The sequence below is a fragment of the Botryllus schlosseri genome, chromosome 12 (assembly GCF_051294905.1).
Source record: "Botryllus schlosseri isolate E-star chromosome 12, Bs_hap1, whole genome shotgun sequence".
Lineage (NCBI taxonomy): Eukaryota > Metazoa > Chordata > Ascidiacea > Stolidobranchia > Styelidae > Botryllus > Botryllus schlosseri.
The window spans coordinates 16,799,239-16,825,658 of record NC_137247.1 but is presented as its reverse complement, the minus strand read 5'-3'; the positions used below and the strand labels follow the sequence as shown (position 1 = coordinate 16,825,658).

The window sequence follows — 26,420 nt, the reverse complement described above, 5'->3', positions numbered from 1 at the left end:
AGCAAAGAATTGAAATTGACAAGAATGAGTTCGCTTTGAATATGCTTGCGAAATTCAATGAACTAAGGAAGTCCAGCAAGCATTGTGACTTCATCATACGAGCTGGAAACAAAGAGATACCTGTTCACAGGTGACTCATTCCATTATAATTTAGCAAATTTTCTGACATTTGTAATGCATACCCTCAGAATTCTCCAATATTTACAAATGTTGTTCTTTTTTAATTCTGGGTACATTGCAAAAAATTAGATTGAAAAATTTCAAGCGGTTCAAAAGATAATGCGATTCAAAATTCTCATGTCACTAGGTGGCGCTACACGCAAAAATCTTTAAAATCCATATTTTTGCTGTAATGATGGTGGAGAATCAATTGAAATGTCTAGTTATACAATTTTGAGGCCAAGGAATTGAAAAAAATCAACATTTTCGCTCTAAACTCGAAGAAAAAAAGTTACGGACAAAACAAAATTGGGGGGGAGCGGACTTGAAAATCCATGTAGGATTCCGTTTACACAAAAAAAAGTATTGGAAAATGTACTCTAAAGCAGTATGATTGATAAAAAATTGGATTTTTAAATTAATCTCTATTCCTCGAGGAAATCACGAAAAAAAATTATTTTTGGATTGAGTGATTGATTATAATAGTAGTTACGGTGAGCAGAATTGCACTGCTGCCCACCACAACTACTATTATAACCAATCACTCAATGCAAAGATAATTTTTTTTTCGTGATTTCCTTGAGGGATAGAGATTAATTTAAAAATCCAATTTTTTATCAATCATAATGCTTCAGAGTACATTTTGCAATAATTTTTTTTGTGTAAACGGAATCCTACATGGATTTTCAAGTCCGCTCCCCCCCCGATTTTGTTTTGTCCGTAACTTTTTTTTCTTCGAGTTAGAGCGAAAATGTTGATTTTTTTCAATTCCTTGGCCTCAAAATTGTATAATTAGACATTTTAATTGATTCTCCACCATCATTACAGCAAAAAATATGGATTTTAAAGATTTTTGCATGCAGCGCCACCTAGTGACATGAGATTTTTGAATCGCATTATCTTTTGAACCGCTGGAAATTTTTCAATCTAATTTTTTTTAATGTACCCAGAATTCAAAAAAGAACAACATTTGTAAATATTGGACAATTCTGAGGGTATGCATTACAGCCCCTGTTAAGTTATAATGGAATTAGCCAGGTGTGTGCTCTCAGCGAACTCTGAATATTTTGACGGGATGCTTAGTCATGATACAAAAGAGAACAGTGAAGGAGTTGTAGATATCAAAGAGGTTGTACCAGAATGTGTTGTTAAGTGTGTGGATTTCATGTATACTGGAGAGGCTGCAGTACAGGAGAACAAGCAGAGAGATTTGATACATGTGTCTCATATGCTTCAACTACACAGACTTTACAATGGAATTGCTAACTCTCGTGAAATCCGATTGGACTTTTCGTCATTTTTCCGAACTTGGAATATAGCAAGTCTATATAGTTTCAAAAAACTTTTGGAATCCTGTAACGAATTTTGCAAGTATCATTGTTTTTGAGGACTTCAAGAGATCAGAACTCAGTTATGTACAATTTTTGCTATCATCAACGAAGCTGACTAAAAAGGAGACAGTAAAACTGAAGGCTTTGATGATTTGGATAAACCATAATCGTGATCGCATTGCAGTGCTTGCTGATTTGATGCAGCTTATTGATTTGAAAAATGTTTCGATGTCGTATAGGAGATATGCCAGTGAAAATGAGCCTGCTGTATCTCAGTCAAACAAATGTTTACGTCATATAATGAAGTCAATGTACGATTGTGCCAATGTACAGGCAACAGATGTGGAATTAGACTATCCATTTTCCCAAACAGATCCTACGCACATTGTTATTTTTGACCGCTTTTCTCAAAAGCTAAAGTCGTTTGATCCCATTCAGGAAACTTGGAAGGGCATGCACAATATTCACGAAGATATTTTGAACTGCAATTTATGCTCAGCAGTGACGTTGGATAAATACATCTATGTATTTCCCGGCAAAAAATGTTTCCGACTGAATTATTGTAGACCCAATGCTGAATGGGAAAGGTTAGCTGATAGTAAGGTCGATGGTATTGTTGCAGTTGCAATGGATGGAATGATATGTGGCAAAGAATATGATGTTTACAGTAGCCGTATTCAATGCTATCATCCGAAGACAAATGTTTAGGAATTTATTCCTTCCCTCAATTTACATCTCACATGTTCAGTGATTGTTACAGATGATTTTGTTAATCCAGCTGATTCTAAAATGCTCTTTTTGATTGGAGGGAAAACTGACAGTGATCCCTCAAATACAGTGGTACAATTCAATCCAGCTATACAGCGTTGGTCAAAATGTCCTAGCTTGAATGTTGCGCGATTCCATGCTTCTGCTACTTCAGTAAATGCATCACTATATGTTTTTGGAGGGGAGGATGGCAGCAAATGGCACGGAAGTGCCGAAATTTTACATCCGAATAGTAATTCTTGGCAGATTGTCCAACTCCAAATCAATTCCAAGTCATATTTTCGTGCATTCACCATACATGAAAACATATATTTGGTTTCTGATGGGGGATCTTTTCATGTTTATAAATACTGTCCTTCCACTGAATTCATGAAAACTGTAGTATCCTTCAAAATGATGAATTATCCTGTATCTTCTCGTACTTCGGTCGCAGTGTCTCTTTGATATGAATGCTGAAAAAGGCATTCGAATGCCATCCTAACATGCAATTATGAATCTGCTGATTTTCATCATTCAATGGCTTTTACCACCACAATTATAAAAAATATTAATCACTTTATTCGATGTGAGGATATTAAGTGATTTACATTTTTTGATTCATGCCTCAACTGTGAATATTTATGATATCTTCGGTGTGTCGTAACACTCATTGACCGCAGGAATCAATTGTTTTTCAAAGCGGGTCGAAATGGGCCGATCCCAGGTAACGTATATGAATATATACATCTTTGGTTGTTTGTTCGGTGTGCTCTGTTGACTTTTTTGCATTGAATTGTGTTAATTTCCTCTCGATGCAGTGGTTGATGACGTGCTCAGGGTAGTCTAATAAGATTTTATGGACGTTGTCAAAATGTAAACTCAATTTGTTACCCGAACATATCATCAACGCTCTATGCACGTAAGTATTCACCTGTGTATGTGTTGTGAAAAATTTAAAGACTTAATTGTAAACACGGACATTGTAATCTACTTCATATTATTATATTGATATTCGGGTTACTCTCAAGGCCGGAGACCTTTTGAATCGGAAGTGATGTAGCAGCACAACCACAGATATTTGAAATATATTTCTGTAATTCTCCACGTAACCTGCATATACGGGTTTCACATCGGCGTTTTCGCTTCTGTGAATACCCGGTAATGCGTTTTTAGTCAATTTTCCAAAAAAACTCAAAAAACCCAAAAAACTCTCAACTCAATAAGCTCTTTTTTGCCTTTTCGGAATTGGATGTCAATGCAAGCCACTTGCTCCTAATGATGACTAGAAACCACAACACTGCTGTCGGTAGTGATAATGTGTGGCCTTTGAACACACTCGACATTCGCTGGCTTGAGGGAATATTTAATGGACATCTCAAGATTTGTTGGAAATGTGCTCGATAATACTTGCATTTTTCAATCTACTTGAAATAACTTCAATCTACTTAGAATAACTTCGAGGGCCATATGTTTGGCACCCCTGGTGTACAGCTGGACCAGAACTCAGTATTCACAATTCACGCTTACATTTGTGAGACTTGCCACAGATTTCACCACTCACCGAATTCAGCAAGTGCCGATTTCACTAGTAATTACTGTAAAATACAGTCAACACAACACTTGGGAAACCGCAATATGATAACAAATAGTAGTTCATCCCTTTCCGTTGTCTATATGCTAGTAACCACTTGAAAGTAACGTAGGCTACTAGAGTAGCCTACTACATTAATTGAAAGTATTTGACAATATATAAAGTGATACTGATACTGTATGGTTGACCGAATAAGTATTATGCATGATGGTATTATTCCACAGTAAACTGACTACCAGTTGACTTAGCACTTCGTGAATTTAACAATGTTAGCTTTCTTGTTGCATATTGATTTCTCAACATCTTCCGTACCAAGGATATAGCGAGACTCAGTCATTTTGACAATCTTTTGAAAACTTGCAATGAGTTTGCTGTCAACAAATTTGAAGCAATCCCCCTCTGAAGATTTCGAAAAATTAGAATTGACAGTCAAATTTTTCTTGCTCTTCCATTGTGTTATTTTATGTTCAATTTAGGTGTCAATTTTGCGAGCCCCGTCTTTACACCACCATATCATGATTTTAATTACAATCATTCTGCAATTGTTTCCAGATCTTTTGATATACAACGTGACTAAGTAAATTTCGATCGAAAATGGTAATTTCAAAAATCGAGCACAAAGTTGAAGTTGACAAGAGTGAGTTTGCTTTGGATCTTCTAATGAGATTCAATGAGTTGAGAATGACTAGGAAGTATTGCGACTTCATCATACGGGCCGGAGAAAAAGATATACCTGTTCATAGGTGTGTGATTTCAGCAAATTCTGAATATTTTGATGCGATGCTAAATCATAGAGATAACACAGAAAGGAGTTGTAGAAATCAAAGAGGTTGATCCAGAATGTGTTGCCAAGTGTGTTGATTTCATGTATGCTGGAGAAGCAACGGTATCGGAACAGAAGCAAACAGATTTGATGCATGTTGCTCATATGCTCAGACGCTCAGACCTCATAGACTCTACAAAGGAATTCCAAGGTTTCCGAAGTCATGACTTGATTTCTCGACATTTTTCTTCACCAGGGATATAGCGAGGCTATATGATTCTGAACATCTCTTGGAAACTTGCAATCAGTTTGCTGTCAACAATTTTGAAGCAATTGCCACTTTCGAAGATTTTATGAATTGAAATTTGGTTGTGTCAAATTATTTTGTCATTAAATGAATGAAAAGAATACAATAAAATTGAAGGCCTTGCTGATGTGGATTGATCATGATCATGAGCGTTTGTCTGCTCTCAATGATATGATGAAGCTTATTGAATTAAGGAATGTATCTCTGTCGTATAGAAGATGTATCACAGAAAATGAGCCTGCAGTATCATCGTCAAATGAATGTTTGCGTGAAATATTCGAGTCTATATTTGATGATTCACATGTGGAGGGGGCTGATGTGACGTTGAAATGCCGATTTTCACAAGGAAGTTATACATGTGTTGTGTTTTTCTTTTGGATAATACCCCTGAAGTCTTTTGATCCATGCAAGAAAACATGGATGGATATATATAAAATGCATAAAGATATGGTGAACAAATTTTGCTCAGCAGTGTCAATAGATGATTACTCATATGTATTTTCAAACATAAAGAGCTTTCGGATGAATTATCATGAGCACAATGCTGAATGGGAGCAGTTGGCTAACAGCACAACTGCTTCAATGGTTGTAGTAGCATCAAATGGAATAATATATTGCAAGCACTATGATCAGCTCAGTGACCGTGTGGAATGTTACGATCCAAATAAGAACACATGGAATTACATTGCCAACTTGAAGTACATGACTGCATTTACAGCAATGTGTACTTATGATGCTGACGAGACAATTCATTCTGGGATGCTCGTTTTAATCGATGGACCAAACAGCACTTCGGTATCAGATAAACTTGCACACCTTCAATCCTGCTACATGCAGCTGGTCAGATGCTCGTTCGTTGAGAATAGCGAGAAATAAAGCTTCTGCATTCACATTCAATAACGTGATGTATGTATTTGGAGGAAATTCTGGTGTCAGCTGGTTCAAGGACGGTGCAAAAATTTTGGCATCCTAACACTGATGCTGGGCAAATTATTCAACTCGATACTATTTCTCAATCATACTATTTTAGCTCATTTGTAATGAACGATAAGATGAGGATTAAGTTTCACAGTATATTCATGAATACAATCCAGCCGCTGGAGAGTTTGAATTGCTTTCAAATTGCTAAGACATATCTGTATATTCACATTCTTCAGTAGCCTTCTGTTTGAAACCATCACAAGGTCATGGCTTATCCTGGCTGCCCTGAATACTCCAGCTTGCATAATATAATGAGTTCTCTCGTAGAGGTCTTGACATTGAATGTCCCTTATCCGAATGTTCCATTATGCCAATTTCTAACCCTTTTCATTTGTGGAATAAATTACTCTTTGTTCGTAACAAGATTTAACCATCTAAGTGGTATTTTAACGGATTACAGAAGAGCCCTTCGATGACGTAAAAAAATCTCCATAATGTCATTTGGCAGTGAAGTAAGTGAAAATCTGCCCGTGTACTTATTCTCAATTTATGTGTTCAACCTTCATATTCAGCTCATATGCCTTGCTCAAATAGAGCTTGAAGCATCTGCTTTGACAAGAAATAACATTGAAATGGACCAATTCATGAAGTTTGTCGCAACATTTGATGGAATAAAAGTCAGCATTGAACCGGGAAAGATTAAAATTCAAGCAGGTAAAATTATTATATTATCACAGCAATTCTGTCATATCCTTTCATCTGTAACTCCCTTGTAATTGATTAATATTTACAACCAGTAATTGCATTGTTTTGTCACACTTGATTTGTCAGACAGGCTTTCTTTGTGAAAGCTTCTAGACCAGGGGTTGGGAGCCTTTTTCGACAATGGAGCCATATTTCCCCTAAATTTCGAATTATAATACCCAAAAAGCCATACATACATTGATGTCAAATATTATGTTACAATTGAAGATCCGTGGCGTCACTGAGGCACGAAATTGACGTTAACTAAACATGGGATTCGTGGTGTGCGCCGTATTTTCTGTGTGAACAATGAAGAGATGTTACAACTCGGCCCTACAAATCACGCTGATTTTGTAACATTTGAGGATCCGACACAGTGAAAAACAACAGTTGAGCATGGTACACTTCAACCTAGCTACAGGGTTCGGGAAACTTTTGCGAGCTACATAGTTATTATTTTATTTCCATAATTATGATGTTTGAAACTTAAGGCAATTAGGATGTGCATTTTAAAGCAAAACCAACACTCATAGACAACAGTAAACATGCAAATCAACAGCATGTTCTTCAGCAGCATACACGGCTTCCCAAGTCACCTACTGCAAGGGTGGGCACACCTCAATAGCTCAACTGACAGTGACGCGCTGTTCAATCAGTTGCTCCAAGCCATGAAAATCTCCTGAGGCGGAGACCATCGTTAACCGATTCCATTTGGTTAACTTAACCACTCGATTCTCAAATTCTTCGACGGTAACATAATGTTGTGCCTTACATTTTAACGGCGTTGTGAGCAAGCTACCGACACATCTGGATTTTAGATGACTATACTTTAAAATTTGAATTTGTAATTAGGAATGACACTTCCATGCAAGAGAGTCAATTTCTCGTCCATGACCCGGGATGAGAGTGTGGGTTTGAAAACTCCATTGTCATATTTGCGTCGCCAAGTTTGATTTTCCTTCTGATTAATCAACGCACCCTGAAATCCCAAATCTGAAGCCATGCGATTTTGCGAACAGCGATGTGTATCACGAAAGACGTGGATGTGTTTATACCATTACCATTGCCCGCCCTGCTATATATTCCAGTGAACAATGTGAACACTGAACAGGAGCACTGGTTGAAACTATTTTGTCAATGTCAGCGTATATCTATTTTGTCAATGTCGACAACTATTCTACCTGAGTAACATTAGAATTTAAGCTAGAATTATAGCTACACAACGTTTTTCAAATTTGATGGATTAGAATTATAATTAGAGCATATAGAAACAGTTCACATATTAGATTACAACTAGATTATACCGGCATTTCTTTCTAATTATAGTCTAATTCGACAACTGGAATTATTATCTAGCTGTCCAAGTCTGATTCCTCGAACTAATTCATTATTCTATTTGAGTAGCAGGCATGTAGCCAGGGTGAGCCGAGGGTCAACACCCCCAATTTCATATTTTTACATGAACATATCACATCTAGCCTAATCATTTCCACCCAGCAGCTCATCGTGAAGATTTTCTTGAAAAGTTGTTAATAATGTCCATAACAGAGAAGAAAATAGATTTCGTGGACCCCCTGAAATTGCTTTGCAAGGTCCGCGGAACTCCAGTTAAGCACCACTAGTTTTGAGACAATGCTGCCGTTTGGCGTACGGTGATTAGCGATGGTTATGTCATACAGGTTCAGAATGACATCTTGATACTGAATAACCTTGAATCTGCCTTAAACATGCATCAACGAGCGTATTTGATATCCGCTAATACTGTCGGCATTGTCGACAAAATAAATACAATCAGAACGCAGTAGGCCCTACCAGGTTAAAAAGTTATACTTTCATGTAAATGCACATTGCACAATTGTGCATCTTGCTGATGAGCAATTATGAAGGTGGATAGTTCGTTTACTATTGTTTTGATTACTGTTTTTTGCGATGTCATTTCCTATGCATAGAGGTTGGACCCAACTAGAGATTCATTTTAGTTCATGCTTATTAATCAATCTAATTTGTAGCATCTATTTCCAAGTAAAAATGATAATTTTTCAAAAGTCCTTGTGTGTAGTAAACGGAAGTATCTGGTGTGATGTCTTATTGATATATTTGCCGTTTGTTCTTTTGAACTCTGTTAATCTCGAAACATTAGAAAATGAGAAATAGTTGATCTTGGGAATGCACAGGGAATTGATTTGTAGGCGGTTTCCACATTCAAATCTGGAATTTTCTGTTCTTGTACATTTCAAAATATTCCTGAAATTGATAAAAATAGTTCTGAATGTTGGTTTTGTGACATGCTCAAAATTACGCTACCTCTGAAATTGTAACCTAGTATCGAAATGTTGTTCAAAAACAAAGATGGTACTATTTATATCATAATTTCATTAACCTAGTGCTATATTAGCATTTTCTAGACCTTAAATTGACACTGAGATACAGTTGATACAACCTCCACCATCGGTAAGAGACGCCACGGTTCAAGCCTCGTCAGTAGCACGTTCCGAGGTTTATCCGTGCTGCTCTTACGAGGTCTTCACAAAAAATCCTAGGGAAAGATTCGATAAAGAACGTGTACACTGTACAGGGAAACGGAGGAAAAGGCTGCAACAATATGGATAGCATGGCATATCTCCTCTTCAAGAGGATTTGTCCTCATTTTTCAAGACAAGCCTAATGTCCTCTTTTTTCGCAGTTTGTCTTCTTTTATTGCTGTGATAGGGAATGACTAGGGCGATTTATGTTAACCTAAAAAATTTTTTACCTTAAAAAACTTGATTTTGACCAAATCTTGGCCTCAAGCATGTAAATTAGGTGTTTTCCCACATAATGTTAGAATTGTACTACTTATCTTCATTTCAGGTTGGAACTGTATGTCCTTACGAAGTAGTTTGGCCTGAGAAAAAACTTTTTTGAAAAAAAACTGACAAATTTTTTTCATGAAAAAGTTTAATTTAACTGAATCTGGACCCATGAAGAATATCATTAGTTACATCACGCATTATGGTAGAAATAATTAAAATTTGTTGTGGTACCATGAGAAATACTTAACTGCATTCTCGGGTAGAAAGCGTCTGTCTTTACTGAGTAGCTTGCCAAAAGTGGACAAAGAGCATTAAACAGCAGCACTGTGACACACTGTGTTGCTTCATTCTGAAAATGTTGTCCACATCACAATTTTTCATCATGTGCTTCTTCATATGCTAACCAATGTCCACCCAGTCTTGCTTCAGTTAACATAATGTGGTATGCTACGTTGAGCAGAAAACTATGTCAACGTATTTGTTTCATTTGACCGTTTATGATTCACAATGACCAGACATTGAGCCGTCTACAACGGTAGGCTACAAGCTGTAAAATGTCAAATGATAAGATCATCTTTGGCCTTTATATAGGCTATGATTCATCCACAGCGCAAACATCTACGATACAAACGAAATGCAGGTTGCAAAATAATTTTGACGTCGTAAACAATTTTGACAATTTTTGACCTAATGCTACAATTTTGACAAAATTTGATATGTGAAAAAATAGCCCCAGTGATGACATATAGAGACAACTAAAAGCGGTAATGTCGGCAGAAAAAACTGGCTTCTATAGGCTGCAATTATGCGAAGGCTGACTGAAAAAACAACCTAATGTAATTAGCCGTGAAAACCAGTTTACGGCCACCTGCTCGGAAGAATGACCTTTTATTTAGTCAAGCCATGACGGATCGCCATTATCCATAACAATCTTCCGTTTCAACGCATCTTAGCATCCCTCCCATCTCGTCATTCCATCACATTGTGCGTTGCGTTGTACATCGTGTACCTTGAGCGGATGAAAATATTAGACCACGATTATTAGCCTACTATTTATTATTACTAGACTCATTGAAGATATTGGTGGAATTTGAGAAGAAATGTGAAATACTGAAATCCCAGACTACGCAAACAATAGATCCATTTCGACAAGAAAGACTAGATCTCCATGAATGGCAACAAGACTTTACTAGAGGCGCTAAATTTGAAAAACGACAAACTTCACCTTTGGAATACATGCAAAACCTTGGCGCGACAGGTAATATTGGTGCTAATAATAGTAGCATAACTTGAAGTGATTACACATGGCACTTCAGGCATCGAATATGATTCTCTGGCACCTGAATGGTCAGACTCCCCATTTCCACAGCCTAAGAATGGGCACACAATTTCTGAAGATATAGAGGGTTCAGGTGTAATAAAACGAAAATTTCGCTTTCCTGGTGGACAAATTCCGGTGAGCATATTTGTTTCCAGATTTCTTGGAATATCAGTTATATATATTGGAATTTCGACCATGTATGTTACATACCAACAGATTCCAGGTGATGTTATCAGATACACTTCTTATGAGTGTGTGATTATTCTACCTCTGACACCTACTGGGCGTAATGTTGACGAACTGCTTAAACGGGCCTTCAAAGGACGGAAACTGTTCTACATCGGAAGAGATATTCACGGAGTGGGTTTTACGATTCAGTCAGCGTATCAGCTACTTCCGGGGTAAATTTATGTCTACCTTTCAAGATTTCTGATACTTCATTTTTCTAAGTGTTTTAAAATTCAACAATTCAGTTTATATCAAGATTTGTTGCCTGAATTGATAGCTTCAATTTGTAAACCAATAGTAAGCAAGCGGTCTGTATTGGCTAAATTGTGACTACAATTTTTATAGAAAACATATAATTCTGAGAATAGTACAAAATAAGCAAAAAATAGCATGCCCAGGGTAATGTCACTTTCAAAAGCCATTATGAAAATACGTTGACTGGTAAAGCCAATTCATTCAATCAAATTTTGTTACAAAGGCTATTTACTATCAATATTTTCTCATTGTTAACAATCAAGTACATTTCTTTCTCCTTGCAGCCCACTCTCTTCTGGTTTACCTCATTCCATGCTAAGTTTGACAACTAGAAGATTTTCTACTTGTTGAAATTAGATTAGAATTCGTATTATAGCTACACAGTTTATTCGAAATTACTCTGTAATTAGAATTAGAATTGCTGAATTTGCGAAAACTTGGTAATTGAATCAAGTTCCGTTGATATCAAATTATAGTTTATTCTCATAAGCATAACAATGGCAAATCCCTGTACTGTGCAGCAAGCTTGGCTCGTTTCACAATATGCAGTTCTTTTGTAGCATTTTCAGGTAGCATAGAAACATTTCATAAATTAGATTAGTATTTGAACACCAGCATTTCGCTCAAATTTCACAGCTAGAATTATCTAGTGCTCCAAATCTGCTTCTATGTGATCGATTCTGGACCAAGATATATTGTGAGCAACATCGTACATTTGTCCATCTTTACTGTTTTTTGTCGGCCATTGAAATTGCAATTCATATTATTATTTGAAGTCGTTGCATGTTGGTCGTTTATTCATTGGCACATCATTTTACTCTTTTCCTTCGCAGCAACAAATCTGAATTGGAAGTTACTGGAAGTAAAATGGCGGAAATTCAAAGTATACTGTCAGACTTGGATGTAACTGTATCCCCACCCAACGGCGAAAATTCTCAGGGACTGGGTAAGGCCATGTATTCTTCAACCACTCGCGGTGTATTATAGGGACACGGTATTTGACATAAGGGACTGTTTACAATTGTGTGGCTATTGTAGAGACACAGTAGTTAAATTGATAAAATAAACTATTTCAAATTTCGGAAAAATATTTGCTATTTACACAACTTCATTTTAACTTCCATTTGGCATCACTTGGTTCACAAGCTAGCTTAGCTTAGCGACGGTATTGTGTTATGTCATCATTTATGTGGTGACAAAACATGACCCAGGACGATTATGTCAGCATTAGATTAGCATGACCAAAATATACATTGACGTCTAATACAAATATTGGAATGATAATTGCAGAACATATTGTACGTCGAGTGGAGCCGAATTCGTCTGCAGCCATCAATTCCACGATTATTGACACACTTCAGACAGCACCTGTTCGTGAAAAGGTCAGTCAATTTGTCATTCCTAATGAAAGCTAAACAGCTAAACAGTTAGCAGTGAGAATCCTGTGCAATCTGTGGCAGTGATATTGAACTCATTAGCTTGCTATCCGGTTAGCAGTACAAATCATATGTAACAACAAAACTGCTGGTATTCCCCTTTGGATACCAGTTCACAAATATGAGGCTCATCGTATTGTTCAGTCGGAAGCAGCAGCTTGATACCAATTGCTTACTTACGTATGAGCTTATAGATATTGGAGATAGAAGTGGAATCTCAAAAGGACGGGATTCCAATTTCGTACCCAACCTCCCCTGCATACACCACTGCACAGTAGGGTTGTTCAAAAATAACTTATTTATCCACATTTCACTCGCTTAGTGATAAAATTGTTTCAGTCAATTCCGACCAGTAAAGGCCATGCAATCTTGAATTTAAATTTCGACCATTTTTGAAATTATAGTATTTACGGAGGCAAATTTCAACACTTCGGTATGACGAAACATATTGTTCCAGGTATGTCTGGAGTGAGAATTAAGCTTTTTTCACCCGTTACATTTTGATAAAGTCCTGTGATCGAGATTGCATGATGAAGTTGCTAATAGCCTATATGAAAAATGAATATGACCCTGATAAGCTGGAACTACATTGAAAGAGCCTCATGAAAACGATAATGATATACATGGCATATGAATACTTTCAGCACTGAAATCCGGGACCATATAGAGAAAATAAATTGCCTAACAGGTTAAATACAGTAAAATATATTCCCAGACTTTAGGCGGTATCTTTTGTCGCACCAGTGTGAATTTCACGTAATTAGAGCAAATGAGCTTGTGGATGTTGTCTTCACATCGCATTACGACATTTGTTTTTTCCGATATACTGCGATAGAATGTCTATCTTCCTCAGGCAAGCGAACTACTACTTGCGAGACATTATGTCGACTTTCAGAGATCGCACATCATTCTCCAAACATTTATATCAAGGGAACTCGATTCGATATTCAAGGAATCTCAGGTCATAATTAGGTTGATAGTGATGCTGGTCTCGTGTTTCGATATTTGAGACAATGACCCCGTAGATACGCCACGTTGAACTCACTGTGCAATGTTTGCCTACCCCTTATCTTTTAATTGGATCGCAATCTTGTAGTGTATTGAACTGGCTATATACCCCGCAAACTCTCTGACTGCAGAAGAAAAGGCACGATAACATTCCTCCTTTCTGCACTGCCAAGTGGTAGCATGACATTCCTCAAACATCCTATTGCTGACTGGTGCTAGTTCACTACGGTACATATTAATGTCCTATGATGATGCGGATCCGCTAAAATTTGAAAATAATGCCTCAGCATTTGCAATTCGCCTTGTAGAGGTATATAGGATATAGCTTTCCATACAACATCCATTGTAACTGAATATTTATTAAACTCGAAGACTTTTCGGGTGCCTCTTTTCAAGAGTTAACGGCACACTAAAGGGATTTACGATTACCAAGCATATGCTTCGTCAATTGGTCAGCATTTGAGTGAAAACCTCGCCTGTGCACAGCACTATGATGACAATATGTTCACTGTCATTGCGCGTGGTAGATCTTTGTTTCATCTAAAAGTGCTGGAGTCTACTATTATTCAGTTGAACAAACCTATTTTATGTAGACAAAAACATTTCCTCTATAACCTACAAATTTCTCATTAGTGCGTATTGTTTCATGCGTGTAACTGTTTATTTACGAATTGTGCTGCAACTATAGTACCGTATGTCCGTATACTTCATAGTTTGTTATTGTTGCCATTGGTACAATGCGAATTTCATGGTCTGTGATTTTGATTGTTGCTTCATACATTGCCTTTTTGTTTTTGCTTTTGTATCTGTTTAAATCCCTTTAGTGTGCCGTTAACTCTTGAAAAGAGGCACCCGAAAAGTCTTCGAGTTAAATAAATATTCTGTTACAATGGATGTTGTATTGAAAGCTATATTCAAGTTCTGTACCACGAACCAGCTATTTAGGTATATAGGAGTCGTGGAAAGCAAATATCATAACGCACTGCAAAGAAAACAGCAACAACGTCGTCAAATCTACATCGGCACGACAAAAACTACTCTCAGGGATCCATATTAACCTGGGAAATATATTTTGCTGTATTTAACCTGTGCATCAGCTCATTTTCTCTTCATGCTGCCCAATTTCAGCCTCAAAACTATTTTGTTTGCTAATGTATATCACCATCGTTTTGACGAGACTGTTTCAATTTCGTTGGCTCATTTCCAGCAAATCAGTGTCAAATTAATTTTTCATTAATTAGCAATTAGTTCATATCAACTCTATCACAGCCCAGTATCAAGATGTAAATGCGTGATAAAAGCTTCACTTTCCCTTCAGGCATGCCCGGAACACGATATCTGATCGTAATGAGATTGGCCACCGTAAATACTATAAATCCATAAATGGTCGAAATTTCAATTTAAGATTGCCTTTACTGGTCGGAATTGACCGAAATTTGGTGTGTGGCGTTTTTTTAGGCAACCTGACAATTTTATCACTAAGCGAGTGAAATTTGGGAACAAAATTTATTTTTGAACAACCCTACTGCACAGTGCGCAATTGACTACTCATCAGACCTAATTACATCCAACGAATGATGGCCAAGACGGGTATGTCATCACAAATCATATGTAAGAATTAAGTGTGTACCTTGAGCTCCAGGGTACCCCTGAGACTAAGTCAGGGAAACCATGGAAACTGTTTAGGAATTCTGAAGAAATCTTGCACAAAGCAGCCATATTAGATCAGATGATGCAGTAAAGTAACTACTTACTCTTCAGTTGAATTTCAGGTCGACGTGTGTCCTGCCATTGTCATTAGCCGTAACCTAGTAGAGATCAGGGTTGTAATGACTCGACTCTGGTCACGGATTTTTGGAGACTCAACGAGACTCGATTCAATTTTTCAAATGTGTTAAATGACTCAACTCGAGTCAATTTTTGTATTGACTCGACTTGTACTCGAGTCATTGTGCATGTAACTTGAAGAATATCAAAGTCACCACTTTATTGGTATTTCGTCTATAAGTCCTGATGCTTGGAAAATGGGGCTAGAAACTTTTGGACTGAGGAAAATGACAGTATTATGAATACGAGTCATTCTATATCACTCAAGCAGAGTTTAAAAGGGGGGGGGGCAGAACCGGATTGAACTCTAAACTGAACAGTGAACACAATGACTTGGACTCAGACTCGAGTCACAACAGTATGACTCAGACTCGACTCTCTACTGAATGACTTGGACTCGGACTTGACTCGATAGTGAGTTGAAAATGACTCAACTTGACTCGAGTCAAAACTATAAAAGTGAGATTGACTTGTGACTCGGAACCTTGTGATTTGGTTACAACCCTGGCAGAGATATTTGTATTTGCAGTTACTGGCTGGAACCTTTTCATCATTGTGGTTCTAATATGTCTGATTGTTTTCAATTGATCGATGCTATGTATTTACAGGCTGCGCCATCAAAAACTGCAGACGACCGGCGTTTTCCTCAACCTGACGGCTTGAAAATGAATTCTGAACTTCACGATAAAAGTTTGAAAGGGTTTGAGGGAACGGGAGCGATCCACATGTATTTCAGATTCGACGGTGGACAAATCATGGGCGAGGTATGTTGACAACACTACCCCTCCGCTGAATACAAATTCATTGACACACATCTGAGTTTGAGCGGCATTTGTTTTATAAACTCTCGAGCATGCCCTGTCATAATCCAACAATTATTACACTGCCGTATGCTACTTTATGCAGTAAAAGTTATATAGACAGACAACTGAATGAAATCGCCAGTATGGTAAAAGCAGGAGCACAGTTGTGAGATTTACTGAAGTGCGTACATATGTATTGCTTCAATTCAACTTAAAGTCAAAAAGTACTTGGACAGCGAACTAATGGACAGTAGATATGTAATCTCAAACTACTTATTAAAGCCTCGTGATTTGGAAATCAATACTTGTCCATGAATGGCTTATGTGACAACTCTTACTGCCTTCGCTTGTACCTGACCAGTGACCACATCTGTTCTTAAATAAAATTTTGACCTAATACTGCATATCTGGTATTCACCGACTCTTTACCAACACTTATGTTACCGCTTTTTTCGAGAAATTTCAATAGCTAGTTATTATTTTGATTGCTATACTAAGCCCCAATTCACCAGAATAACCATGTTTCAGGACGACGATACCATACAGTATCTCTCTTACCATAAGACAGGATGCTTACCAGATAGTCGGGAGGGGAGGCAATTGTATGGCATGATTAAAAGTGCTGCCAATTCCAAGAAATTATTTGTTGTCGCTCAGAAGGCTGGGAAATTTGTTATCAGGTGTAAAGTTCTTCTATTAAGCAGGTGAGTGACATGTCGTTATTACATGTCATTGATCGATATGCTGTTGACTATGGTTGTTGGACATTTTAACGCGGACGTGGGTTCATCATGGGTTCTTCGTGACGTGATGAAACCATATTACATCACAATGCCCTAGTCAAGATCTTGTGGGGAAGGCACCTTCCACCCTTACCCCCACAATATGACCTATGTCTGTGACTATGACCCGACAGATTTAAGTAATTTCGTAGGACTAAAATCTTTAGTATGTGACATTTTGACTTGAGATCATTCATAAGTAGATCACAAAATTAAATCTTGAAATCCCTTCACGAAACTTGCTGAAAATGACATTTGAGACAATATGCCTGTACTTTACTTCCGTCTAATCGTGGCTATTATTACCATTGTGATTCAAAGATAGATTAAGTGTGTGTATGACCTAGAACGTTTTATTCACCGAGGTCAAATGCAATGTGCCGATAGGGTTCCAATGGGGGAGCTGTCGCAGTTGATTAATCCACTTCGGTACACTTAGGCTCTGGTACAGGAGAGTAAGGTTTGAGTCTCGATGGTAGTACGTTTTTATGCGTCAAGGGGAGTACCCCTATGTCTTTCATAAAAACCTTGAGAAAGACCCGGTGTAGGACTAATACAGGGAAGCAAAAGAAAAGGTCATGGAAACTGTCAAAATGATAGAACCCTGAAAGATCAAGCTCGGGTATTGTTACATCAGGCTGTGGTGGATGTTAGATTTAGAGACCGTGCTTGTTTGTTCGGAAATCCTACAAACTATTCAATACATCACATTGTGTCACTGTGTATCGCATTCTACATTGTGTGTCTTGAGCAAATGACAATAATAGAACCAGTGATTATGTTTATTTTAGCGACGACTACCCAATACCAGACTATTTACCTCGATTGCATTCTGAATTGGTGAAACTGGGTTTTCCTCCATCCGATTCCACCCCACCGTTGCCGCGGAAACTACAAGCCCACCACGGGGAGTCGTCAGATGACGAGGAGGAGGAAAGAAAGCTGATCACGTTAAGAAAGGGTGGTCCTTTCGATCAGCCAGATAACGGGATCTTGAGATTTGAAAGAGATCCCCGAAATCTCAATGGTGTAGGCAATGGCGGAAGAATAATGATGTACGTGCGATTTGCCGGTGGGAAAATGAAAGTAAAGGTACCGTTGAATGATTTTACCAATACACATTTCTACTCCAGATATAGAACAGAGAGTGAAGGTTAATGTGTGTAATATTATCATCTTCTTATGATCTGACTACAGTAGGTTGCTTGAGTGTGCTGTTGCGTGTTCTTCCTCAATCGACAGGGTTTATTTTACATACCACAACGCCCTGTCTTATAGACACAGTCACAGACACTAAATCCACACCGATTTTGTTGTTTACCATGCCCAAGCCGTATTGTGATTATTGAACCAATTGCATACAGTATTTGAGTGTGAATATTGATTCAGAACAACAGTTACAAAACACATATATTATGCACTAGCATGAACGAATTAGTCATGAAACACTTCTTATGTATATTTCTCGTGACAAGCACAACACACCTGAAAATCCTATCGCATGTTATATCAATTTGACTGATACATTCTCACAAAATGAAGTTTTCCACCCAGTGTCTACTTATTGCAGGGTTACAAACCGTCCAAATCATTTGAAATTCAGTACAGTCAAGTGAATATTGTGGCTGCGCTTCCCGGTACTGACAAGGGAAGGAAAGTCGCTGCGATGTTAAAAACGGCATTTGACAGACGTCTACTGTTTTCGGTTGGAAAAAAAGATGGAGAACCTTCGTTTCGTGTCCGTCCCACAGTCTCTTTGTTGACTGCGTAAGAATAATTTTCCTAATTATTATAGTTATCTCATAAACATCAATTCTTGGGTTGAATCTCGATCCAGATGCATTCAATGAAACAGCTAGGATACTTCAAGGATGGTGGTTGATGATTATCAGAATAAAATTAGAATATTTTAATGTCAAGTTGTAACAGAAGCCTAGCAACGAATGACCCACAACGAAGAGAAGCAGACAAAGTCTTTGAGGAATATAATCTGCGGTTTTCAGATTATACAATAATTCCTCAGACTTGTCTAAGTGAAAGTATTTCCTTACGCGGTACTTGAAATTGACTTGAAATTGTAAAATCTGAGATTTTTTGACTTGACTCCAGACATTATGAGAATTTGCGTGATTTGACCTGTGACTCGACTTGGGGCTATATCTGTTCGAAATGACTTGCGTCTCAAAGTCTGCGAATTGATTCCCACACTGGTAATACCCGGAAGGCGTATGGTTGAATATAAAGTTAGCTAAACAATAATCCTAAAATAGCCCCGTCAACGGAAACGATCTCGATATGAAATTATATGTGTACTTGTTCAGAATATTAATAATCTGTGCTTGTTCTGATTATTTGCATCAGCTTCAAATCATGAGTAATACCAACTGCAATATACCTTCACAGAGCAAAATTTTTCTTCAAAAACATGTAATATTTCTTTCTGCGTATTCAGTGAAGATTACCCGAGAGCAAGATATCTTCAAAACGTGACCAATCAACTCTTGAAACTAAACATACCGGAGCCGTCTGGCACCGACTCATCAAATCTTGTTATCCATGACAAGACATCACCCCAAGGCGGAGCTTTACCAACTACCTGGGCCACTGATCAAAACCAAAATGCAAATGGTAAGGATATTAAGTCATGCGAATATAGAATGTTGTTATTCATGTCTGTCTCCTCTTAAAGAAATTGTGCTGCAGCAATTGGGGCAACTTTTTGACAAACTTTTCCGAACTCTTAAAATATAATGTCTTATTTCAGGGCCGCAACCCAGTCCACGGACAAGACCCTACAATTCTGGTGCTAGGCCAAAGCAGAGGCTGTCGAACATCCGTTCTGATGGTGCACAGAGATCCCCTGTTCAATCAGCGGCCTTCCTACAGAAAGGTTTGCTATCATTCCAGTCTGTTTTTAGTACAATTAAATTTTAATTATGGTTGTTTGATGCATCTACTTCTATATTAGGCAATTCTGTAGTGAAAAAATTGTGCTTGTCAGCAAATGATGTGACATCCTTGGTGATCTTATGTCTGTTCTTGGACAATTTCTTTCGTTCTTTTCTCTTGTATGCGTCCTTTTTAAATATGTCATAAGAACAGTGGCTTAGAGGAGGACATATAAAGCCCAGATAAGCCTACTCCTCGAAATATGTTACAGAAACTTTGTTCGCGGTGGATTAACCAATTGCACTAACGTCCCTTCCTATCAAACCGTGCGTTGGGTCAACCGTAATAATTTAAGATGTGTAATTGTTGTTTTGCAGCCGAACCTCCCGTGAAACAGCCAGAAGAAGACAAATGCGCGATATGCCTGGCTGCTTTATCTCAGCAAGTGACTAAGAGACTGACGTGCGGTCACGCATTTCACAGCATTTGCATCGATATGGCGTTGAAGTCACAGGCGAGTAAATTACACTGTGAATTCATTGGCTCGAGCTAACAATCGATCCTTTTTAGACAAACAAGACTTGTCCTTATTGCAAGCAGAATGTGGACGTATCTAAACCCAACTCAACACCGATGAACATACAATCTCCGACATACGTCAGGGCAGTGCCATCGTTTAATCAGCCACCAGCAACAAGCCCTTTCCTACAAAGCAACCATTTCAATATGTCTTCGTGGAATCCTGCAATCCAGCAGCAGTCTTCGGTTAGCAATACCAAGGGTACAACTGGAATACAGCTCTTCAACGCTACAATGTGTACCAGCATCGACTCGCGATCTCTACCAGGCTTTGAAGGATACAGCACCATTGTAATAAATTATCGTATACCGCCAGGGATTCAGCAGGTAACGAGTTTTAATCACTCCTCCAAACCAGTGTTGTGTCATCATGCAACACTACTATAGGGACTTGAGAGCCACGTGAATTCTATGTTAAATTTTAAATACTAGAATCCGCGACTCTATCGCCAACTACAACGCTCTTTTCATTTGTGTTTCGTCCAAAAATATGCATGAGTGGCATGACTATAGCCCCTGAACAGGTCAGGTTTTGATTGCCAACTCGCACTCGTGCTGCTGACAGGAGTAACCCGTACCTTGTCCTCGCGGCTTTACTCACATATTCTTGAATTCATTTTGATCACTTGAAAAGATTTGTCAGATTACGATTCATATTTAATCTTACTCGTGTGCTCAACATCACAAATATAACGACTGGTCCATATAAATCAGAGGTTGACAAGCGGTTGGTTGTTGTATTGTGGACCAATCATCATTCCATTCAACACCTTTGGCAATGATATTTTAATTTAACTAATGATGGCAAGCAACATCCACAATCCAATCAAATTTGTACACACTTTATGTCTTTCCATTTTCTATGTACCGTAATACATTGGTTCATATAACTTGTTTTGATTAATGAACTGTCAGTGAAGATAACCGACCGACCTCAGATATAGATCAGGCATTGGACGCTGTATTTTCCTGTATTTCCTTATGAGATTTGGCTATTAGAAACAGAACTGCGAAACCGAATAATCATAGTGCTACGATACGTAAAGGTTCATGTCACATCATGAGGAGCATGTACCACAGGTCTATGTATTTTTATGGAAAATACGTTTCTACAAAGTAATGATCCATACTTAATTATTGTCACACAGCGAAATGAAATAGTTAATAGTATAAATAAGAAACACAATTTACTTTGATTTTGGTGTCTTTGTTATTTTTTTCTTTGTGGTCACATAATTATAGTATGTTGTTGATTCCTTCCTAGCGTTGTATTGTAACTACTTATAGAGTCGTATCGCTGAGATGCTGATACTCGATTATGCCTAGCCCTGCTCATTACTCAGGATGTATTTCATCCACATTTGGAAGATATTTGCAGATTGTGATCACATCATGGCTGGTGCCGATACTGTCCTTTGTAAATCCCATGTGGTGCCCTAACTAATCTTACTCTATTTAGATAGGACATCCCAACCCCGGGGTAAGATATGATTGTTCTGATCGGAAAGCATTCCTTCCTGACACTGCAGAAGGCCAAGCTCTGCTGAAACTCATAAGACGCGCTTTCGATTGTGGATTGACATTCACGATAGGGCGCTCTCAGACCACCGGAAGAGATAACCAGATTATTTGGAACGGTATTCCGCACAAAACCAATACGAAGGGTGGAAAGCAAAGGTATTGAGATACTTTTATACATAGACGGCGAACTACAATTAAATCACAGTCGACTCAACAATTGTAACGTTGCTCTCGTGTGGCGTCACAATGCTTTTTATCACCCTTTTACCAAGGTCAGAATCAGCAGGGTTGGCATTTTGCCGTTTTCACGGCCTAACTGTTGAAATCTGGCGGTGTTTTTGTATGTTTGAAATGAATTGATTATTTTCTAATTTGTGCAACAGCCATAATGAATTGTGGCACATTACAAAATGACGTTGATAACAACATCATACGTTCACCATAGCACTACGAGTATTTCTTCAACTATCACATAGAAATAGGGAACCATATCCAAAGTCTATATGTGTTTATGCAGAAAGTTTTTGTCTTTGGAGGTTCTATAATAAACCAAACTTACATTCTACCACCATTTCTCGGATACTCATTGAATATACTATAGAAAAACATACGTATCCTGTCTTTTGTCACATTTTCATGCATGTAAAGGACCGACCCGTTTTCTTTTCAGTTATGGTTACCCGGATAGCGGATACCTGGATGAACTTCGGAAAGCTCTTGCAGCAAAAGGCATCCGCTGACATTAGCTTAATTGCAATGTATATACATTTTAGGCACATGATCAAAACTCTATTTTACTGATATTGTTTTTTTTTTCTTATAGCTTTTTACCGACTCCTCTCATGTACAATTCCATTCCTTCCATCTCATTTACTTCCTCCATAGAACAACAGTTTTTTAAACATTCCATCTATCATGATTACGGCATCTGAGATATTCCGTCAAGTACTTTGTTGCGAATAGAGTTTTTAGTCAAATAACCTCTACCTGCTGAATATTCAGTTGTTTATGCACTATTTCTACTGTGGTAATGCTTCAAGTCAAACAACCTTTCGCTTTCGCATTCTCGTATGGTTTTGGCAATCAAAATTTTAATGTTTTGCAGTAGCTATTAAGTAGGGTTACCATATTTTGAGAGCTGAAAAAGAGGACACTTTACAAAAATTAAATTCTGAAAGCTCTGGTACCCGGCTAAGAAAATTGGTGAATTTGAAAAAAAAATACCAAAACTTCTGTGTTGGCTAAAAATAAATAAAAAGTCATCACATTGTCTCAACTCCCGAAAAACCCGCTTTTTTACGATACTTTTGTGATGTTGACTTGAAAAAAGGTCATTTTGATCGACTCCCGCATTACCCACTTTTCTACAATTCTGCCTCAAAGTCGACTTTTCCATGAAATTCTAGTACTTTTCTGAAAAAATAGGACTTTTAGGTGTTCTCTGAAGACACTTTCAATTTTGTGAAAAATAAAGGGGACAAATCCTCTTAAAAGGGGACGTATGGTAACCCTATATTAAGTAGCTCTGCGTCATGCATCTAGTCTAATAGTGAAACGAATATGCTCAAGCTATGATAATATCATTAATGGTTGCGATATTTGATGATTACGATATTGCTTGTGGCCTCTGTAAATGATATACCATACCATATATAGACTTTATTTTGTATCAATAATAATTTTTTGTTATATAGCAAACCTGGTCGAGTGCTTCAATGTGTTATCAACTTCCACATGTAATTTTTGCTTAGTCCTAAAGATTTTTATACGACCATATTAACATTGATTGTTCAGAATGCCTAGTAATTGCAGTTGTATGTATATAGGCCTATGCAACTATGATTATTTATGCCAATCACTATACCAAAATGAAATAATTTGAGTCAAACTCGGGTATGCTGTTAAGAGCAGAGTGCTATGTGAATCACGTCTGTAAACAGTGAGGCCGTACATATTTGCGTTTGAAACCTTTTATTTACCATTCGCTAATTAAATTGAGATTGTCTTGTAATTCCATAGCAAGGCAAATATCCACTCTTCTTCACTGTTTGGATATCGTTCTACAGAGACTTTTGTCATGATACTCTATGAGGCAGTAATTCCAAATCGCAATGGAATCATTAACGTTTGAGCGTGATGTATTTCATGATCATTTATCGAACTTTCACAGTTTTGCATCGCTGTAGTTCCAACTCACTATAAATGGCCATATTAATATTCATCCCATATTATTAATGTTGCCAATGCTTTAGGACTTCATCGCATTTCACCTCTCCAGCTGTTCGGAGTTATACAGAGTTTGAAAAACTGGAATCTGTATGTTCCATGCAACTGGAGCACTTATAGATCGTACATGCTACATTCATAATTCTATGTGGTTCATGAGCCAGTATCCCTACAAAATTTTGTAAAAACTTGAAAACTATCCCCGCCCCACTGGTGTTTACCAGCCAAATATGTGCTATCATCAATCCTATTGCTGCATAAATAATATACCTTGTCAAGTTCCACTGTACGTCCCCTCTCCGGATACTTTGCCCGGATTCTATCTACACATGACAATTGATTCTTCATCATTTTTCGCACAAGCCTATTTCATGTTCGTAGCGGGTATGAGTACGTGATTAAATAATATACAATTACTTTGAAGTTGAATTGCAAATATTTCAATATGTCTATACCAATTGAAATTTTCTTGAGTGCCTGATGCATCGTATCTTTCACGTACATGCGTCCTTCCAGCATGTTTGCACCGATATGCGTAGGTAAAGTTGATGTAGGTATTTGATATGTAAATACACTTGATAAATAACTCCGTATTCTTTCTGATGTCAAGGCCTAATGCCATGATCTTATACTGTTTTGAAATGATGTAATATACGAATTGATGAATGTGGAGTATAAATATTTTCTGCGTATAAGCCAGTGGTTCTATCAAGTATGGTCATAACTTTGTGTCGCGACCACATCTGAGCGAACGCTCAATGTAAGTATAGGCTAATATATTTGCTGAATTTCCGACAACGAATTCTTTGCGCGATTTTCAGTGGATATGCTACTAGTGCAGGGGCGGGCAACATACATCCCGCGACGGGATTTCGTCCGGCCCGCGGACAGTTTTCCGTCTTCTGGGAGATTCCCACTACTTGATTAAAAGTCAAATTTTAGTGATTCTATGTTATTATTAGGGCAATTTTTTAACCTAAAACGGAAGATTTTGATCTACAAAATTTTGACATTTTTTATGTTAAAAAAACTTAATTTTAACCTAACGTTTGCAAATTAGGTGTTTTCCCACATAATGTAAGAATTGTACTTCTTATCTTCATTTCTGGTTGGAACTGTCTGTCCTGACGAAGTAGTTTGGCCTGAAAAAACTTTTTTGACTCAAAAACTGACAAATTGTGACTAAAAAAAACTTTATTTGAACGAAATCTGACCGTATGAAGAATTCCAGTAGTTACATCACGTATTATGTTAGAAATAATTAAAATTTGTTGTAGTACAACGAAAGATACTTTCCTACATTCCACCTAAAATCCATCCTCCAAGTCTGAAATATCGGCATTGTTCGAACAATCGGAGAGTCGCAACGGGTCATTGTTATGGCCATCGTGTTGCGGTTACCCGATTGTTCTGAACAATGCCGATATTTCAGACTTGGAGGACAGATTCTAGGTGGATCAGTGCCTGATCAATATTTTAATACATATTTTCGGAATCGGTGCAACAACAGCTTTCGATCAAGACCAGATTCTATAATTTCTGCGTTCGGGAAGATAGCTTTTGGATTGCCAGAAATTCTACATTCGCTTACGCAAAACAATTATCCACTCCAGCCTCGGCGAAGCGGAACGAAGCTGCAAATTCGATCGTTGCCGTTACATGTTTAATTTCTATAATTGCACCGTGTGTTGATTGATCGGAGAGAAGCAGACATGGCGCCGGGGTAGGGTTGTTCAGAATTGACCGACTTTCAAAAAGTCCAGGTTTTCAGTCCGATTCCCATGCCTTATACCTTAAAAACATATTCTGGCTACTTTTTTTTGTAACTCGTCCCCTGCATCCGTGTGCACATTGAGCTAGAACAGTGGTTCCCAACCTGTGGTACGCGTACCACTAGTGGTACGCGAAGGTCTTCCAGGTGGTACGCGAGTAGATTCTATTTTTTTCGACCGAAGGGAGTTATTTTCAGGTGGGGTTGATTTTGATAAGATCGTTATCCAATAAACTTATGGCTTAGCATGGCATTTGTACTCGACGCTAGCTTCTCGCGCTATTCCCAATCTCCTAATTTTCCCTTCTACGTCGGAGTGCGAGCAAGGATTTTCATCCCCGATGACTGTCAATTCGAAGAAACAAAACCCACTTGTTGCGCCCAAGCTGCATGACTTTCGATGCGCTGTGAGCAAACGA

The 26,420-nt window shown here is 37.9% G+C and overlaps 2 protein-coding genes across 2 annotated transcripts; both read left to right on the top strand.

Annotated features, from left to right (window-relative positions):
* The first annotated feature begins 8 nt into the window (after positions 1 to 8).
* Positions 9 to 1,838, top strand: LOC145451773 (kelch-like protein 25). Its single transcript, XM_080330012.1, has 2 exons — positions 9 to 130; positions 1,198 to 1,838. Exons 1-2 carry the CDS (start codon positions 42 to 44, stop codon positions 1,544 to 1,546), a joined length of 438 nt encoding a protein of 145 aa, XP_080186138.1. The 5' UTR covers positions 9 to 41; the 3' UTR covers positions 1,547 to 1,838.
* Positions 1,839 to 4,921: 3,083 nt separating this feature from the next.
* Positions 4,922 to 24,896, top strand: LOC145451760 (uncharacterized). The gene is made up of 17 exons (XM_080329997.1): positions 4,922 to 6,331; positions 6,392 to 6,533; positions 10,422 to 10,613; positions 10,672 to 10,811; positions 10,893 to 11,077; positions 11,993 to 12,105; positions 12,450 to 12,541; positions 16,039 to 16,194; positions 16,762 to 16,937; positions 17,807 to 18,107; positions 18,586 to 18,782; positions 19,468 to 19,643; positions 19,780 to 19,905; positions 20,282 to 20,418; positions 20,475 to 20,810; positions 21,943 to 22,160; positions 22,675 to 24,896. Exons 1-17 carry the CDS (start codon positions 6,314 to 6,316, stop codon positions 22,742 to 22,744), a joined length of 2,775 nt encoding a protein of 924 aa, XP_080186123.1. The 5' UTR covers positions 4,922 to 6,313; the 3' UTR covers positions 22,745 to 24,896.
* The last annotated feature ends 1,524 nt before the right edge of the window (positions 24,897 to 26,420 follow it).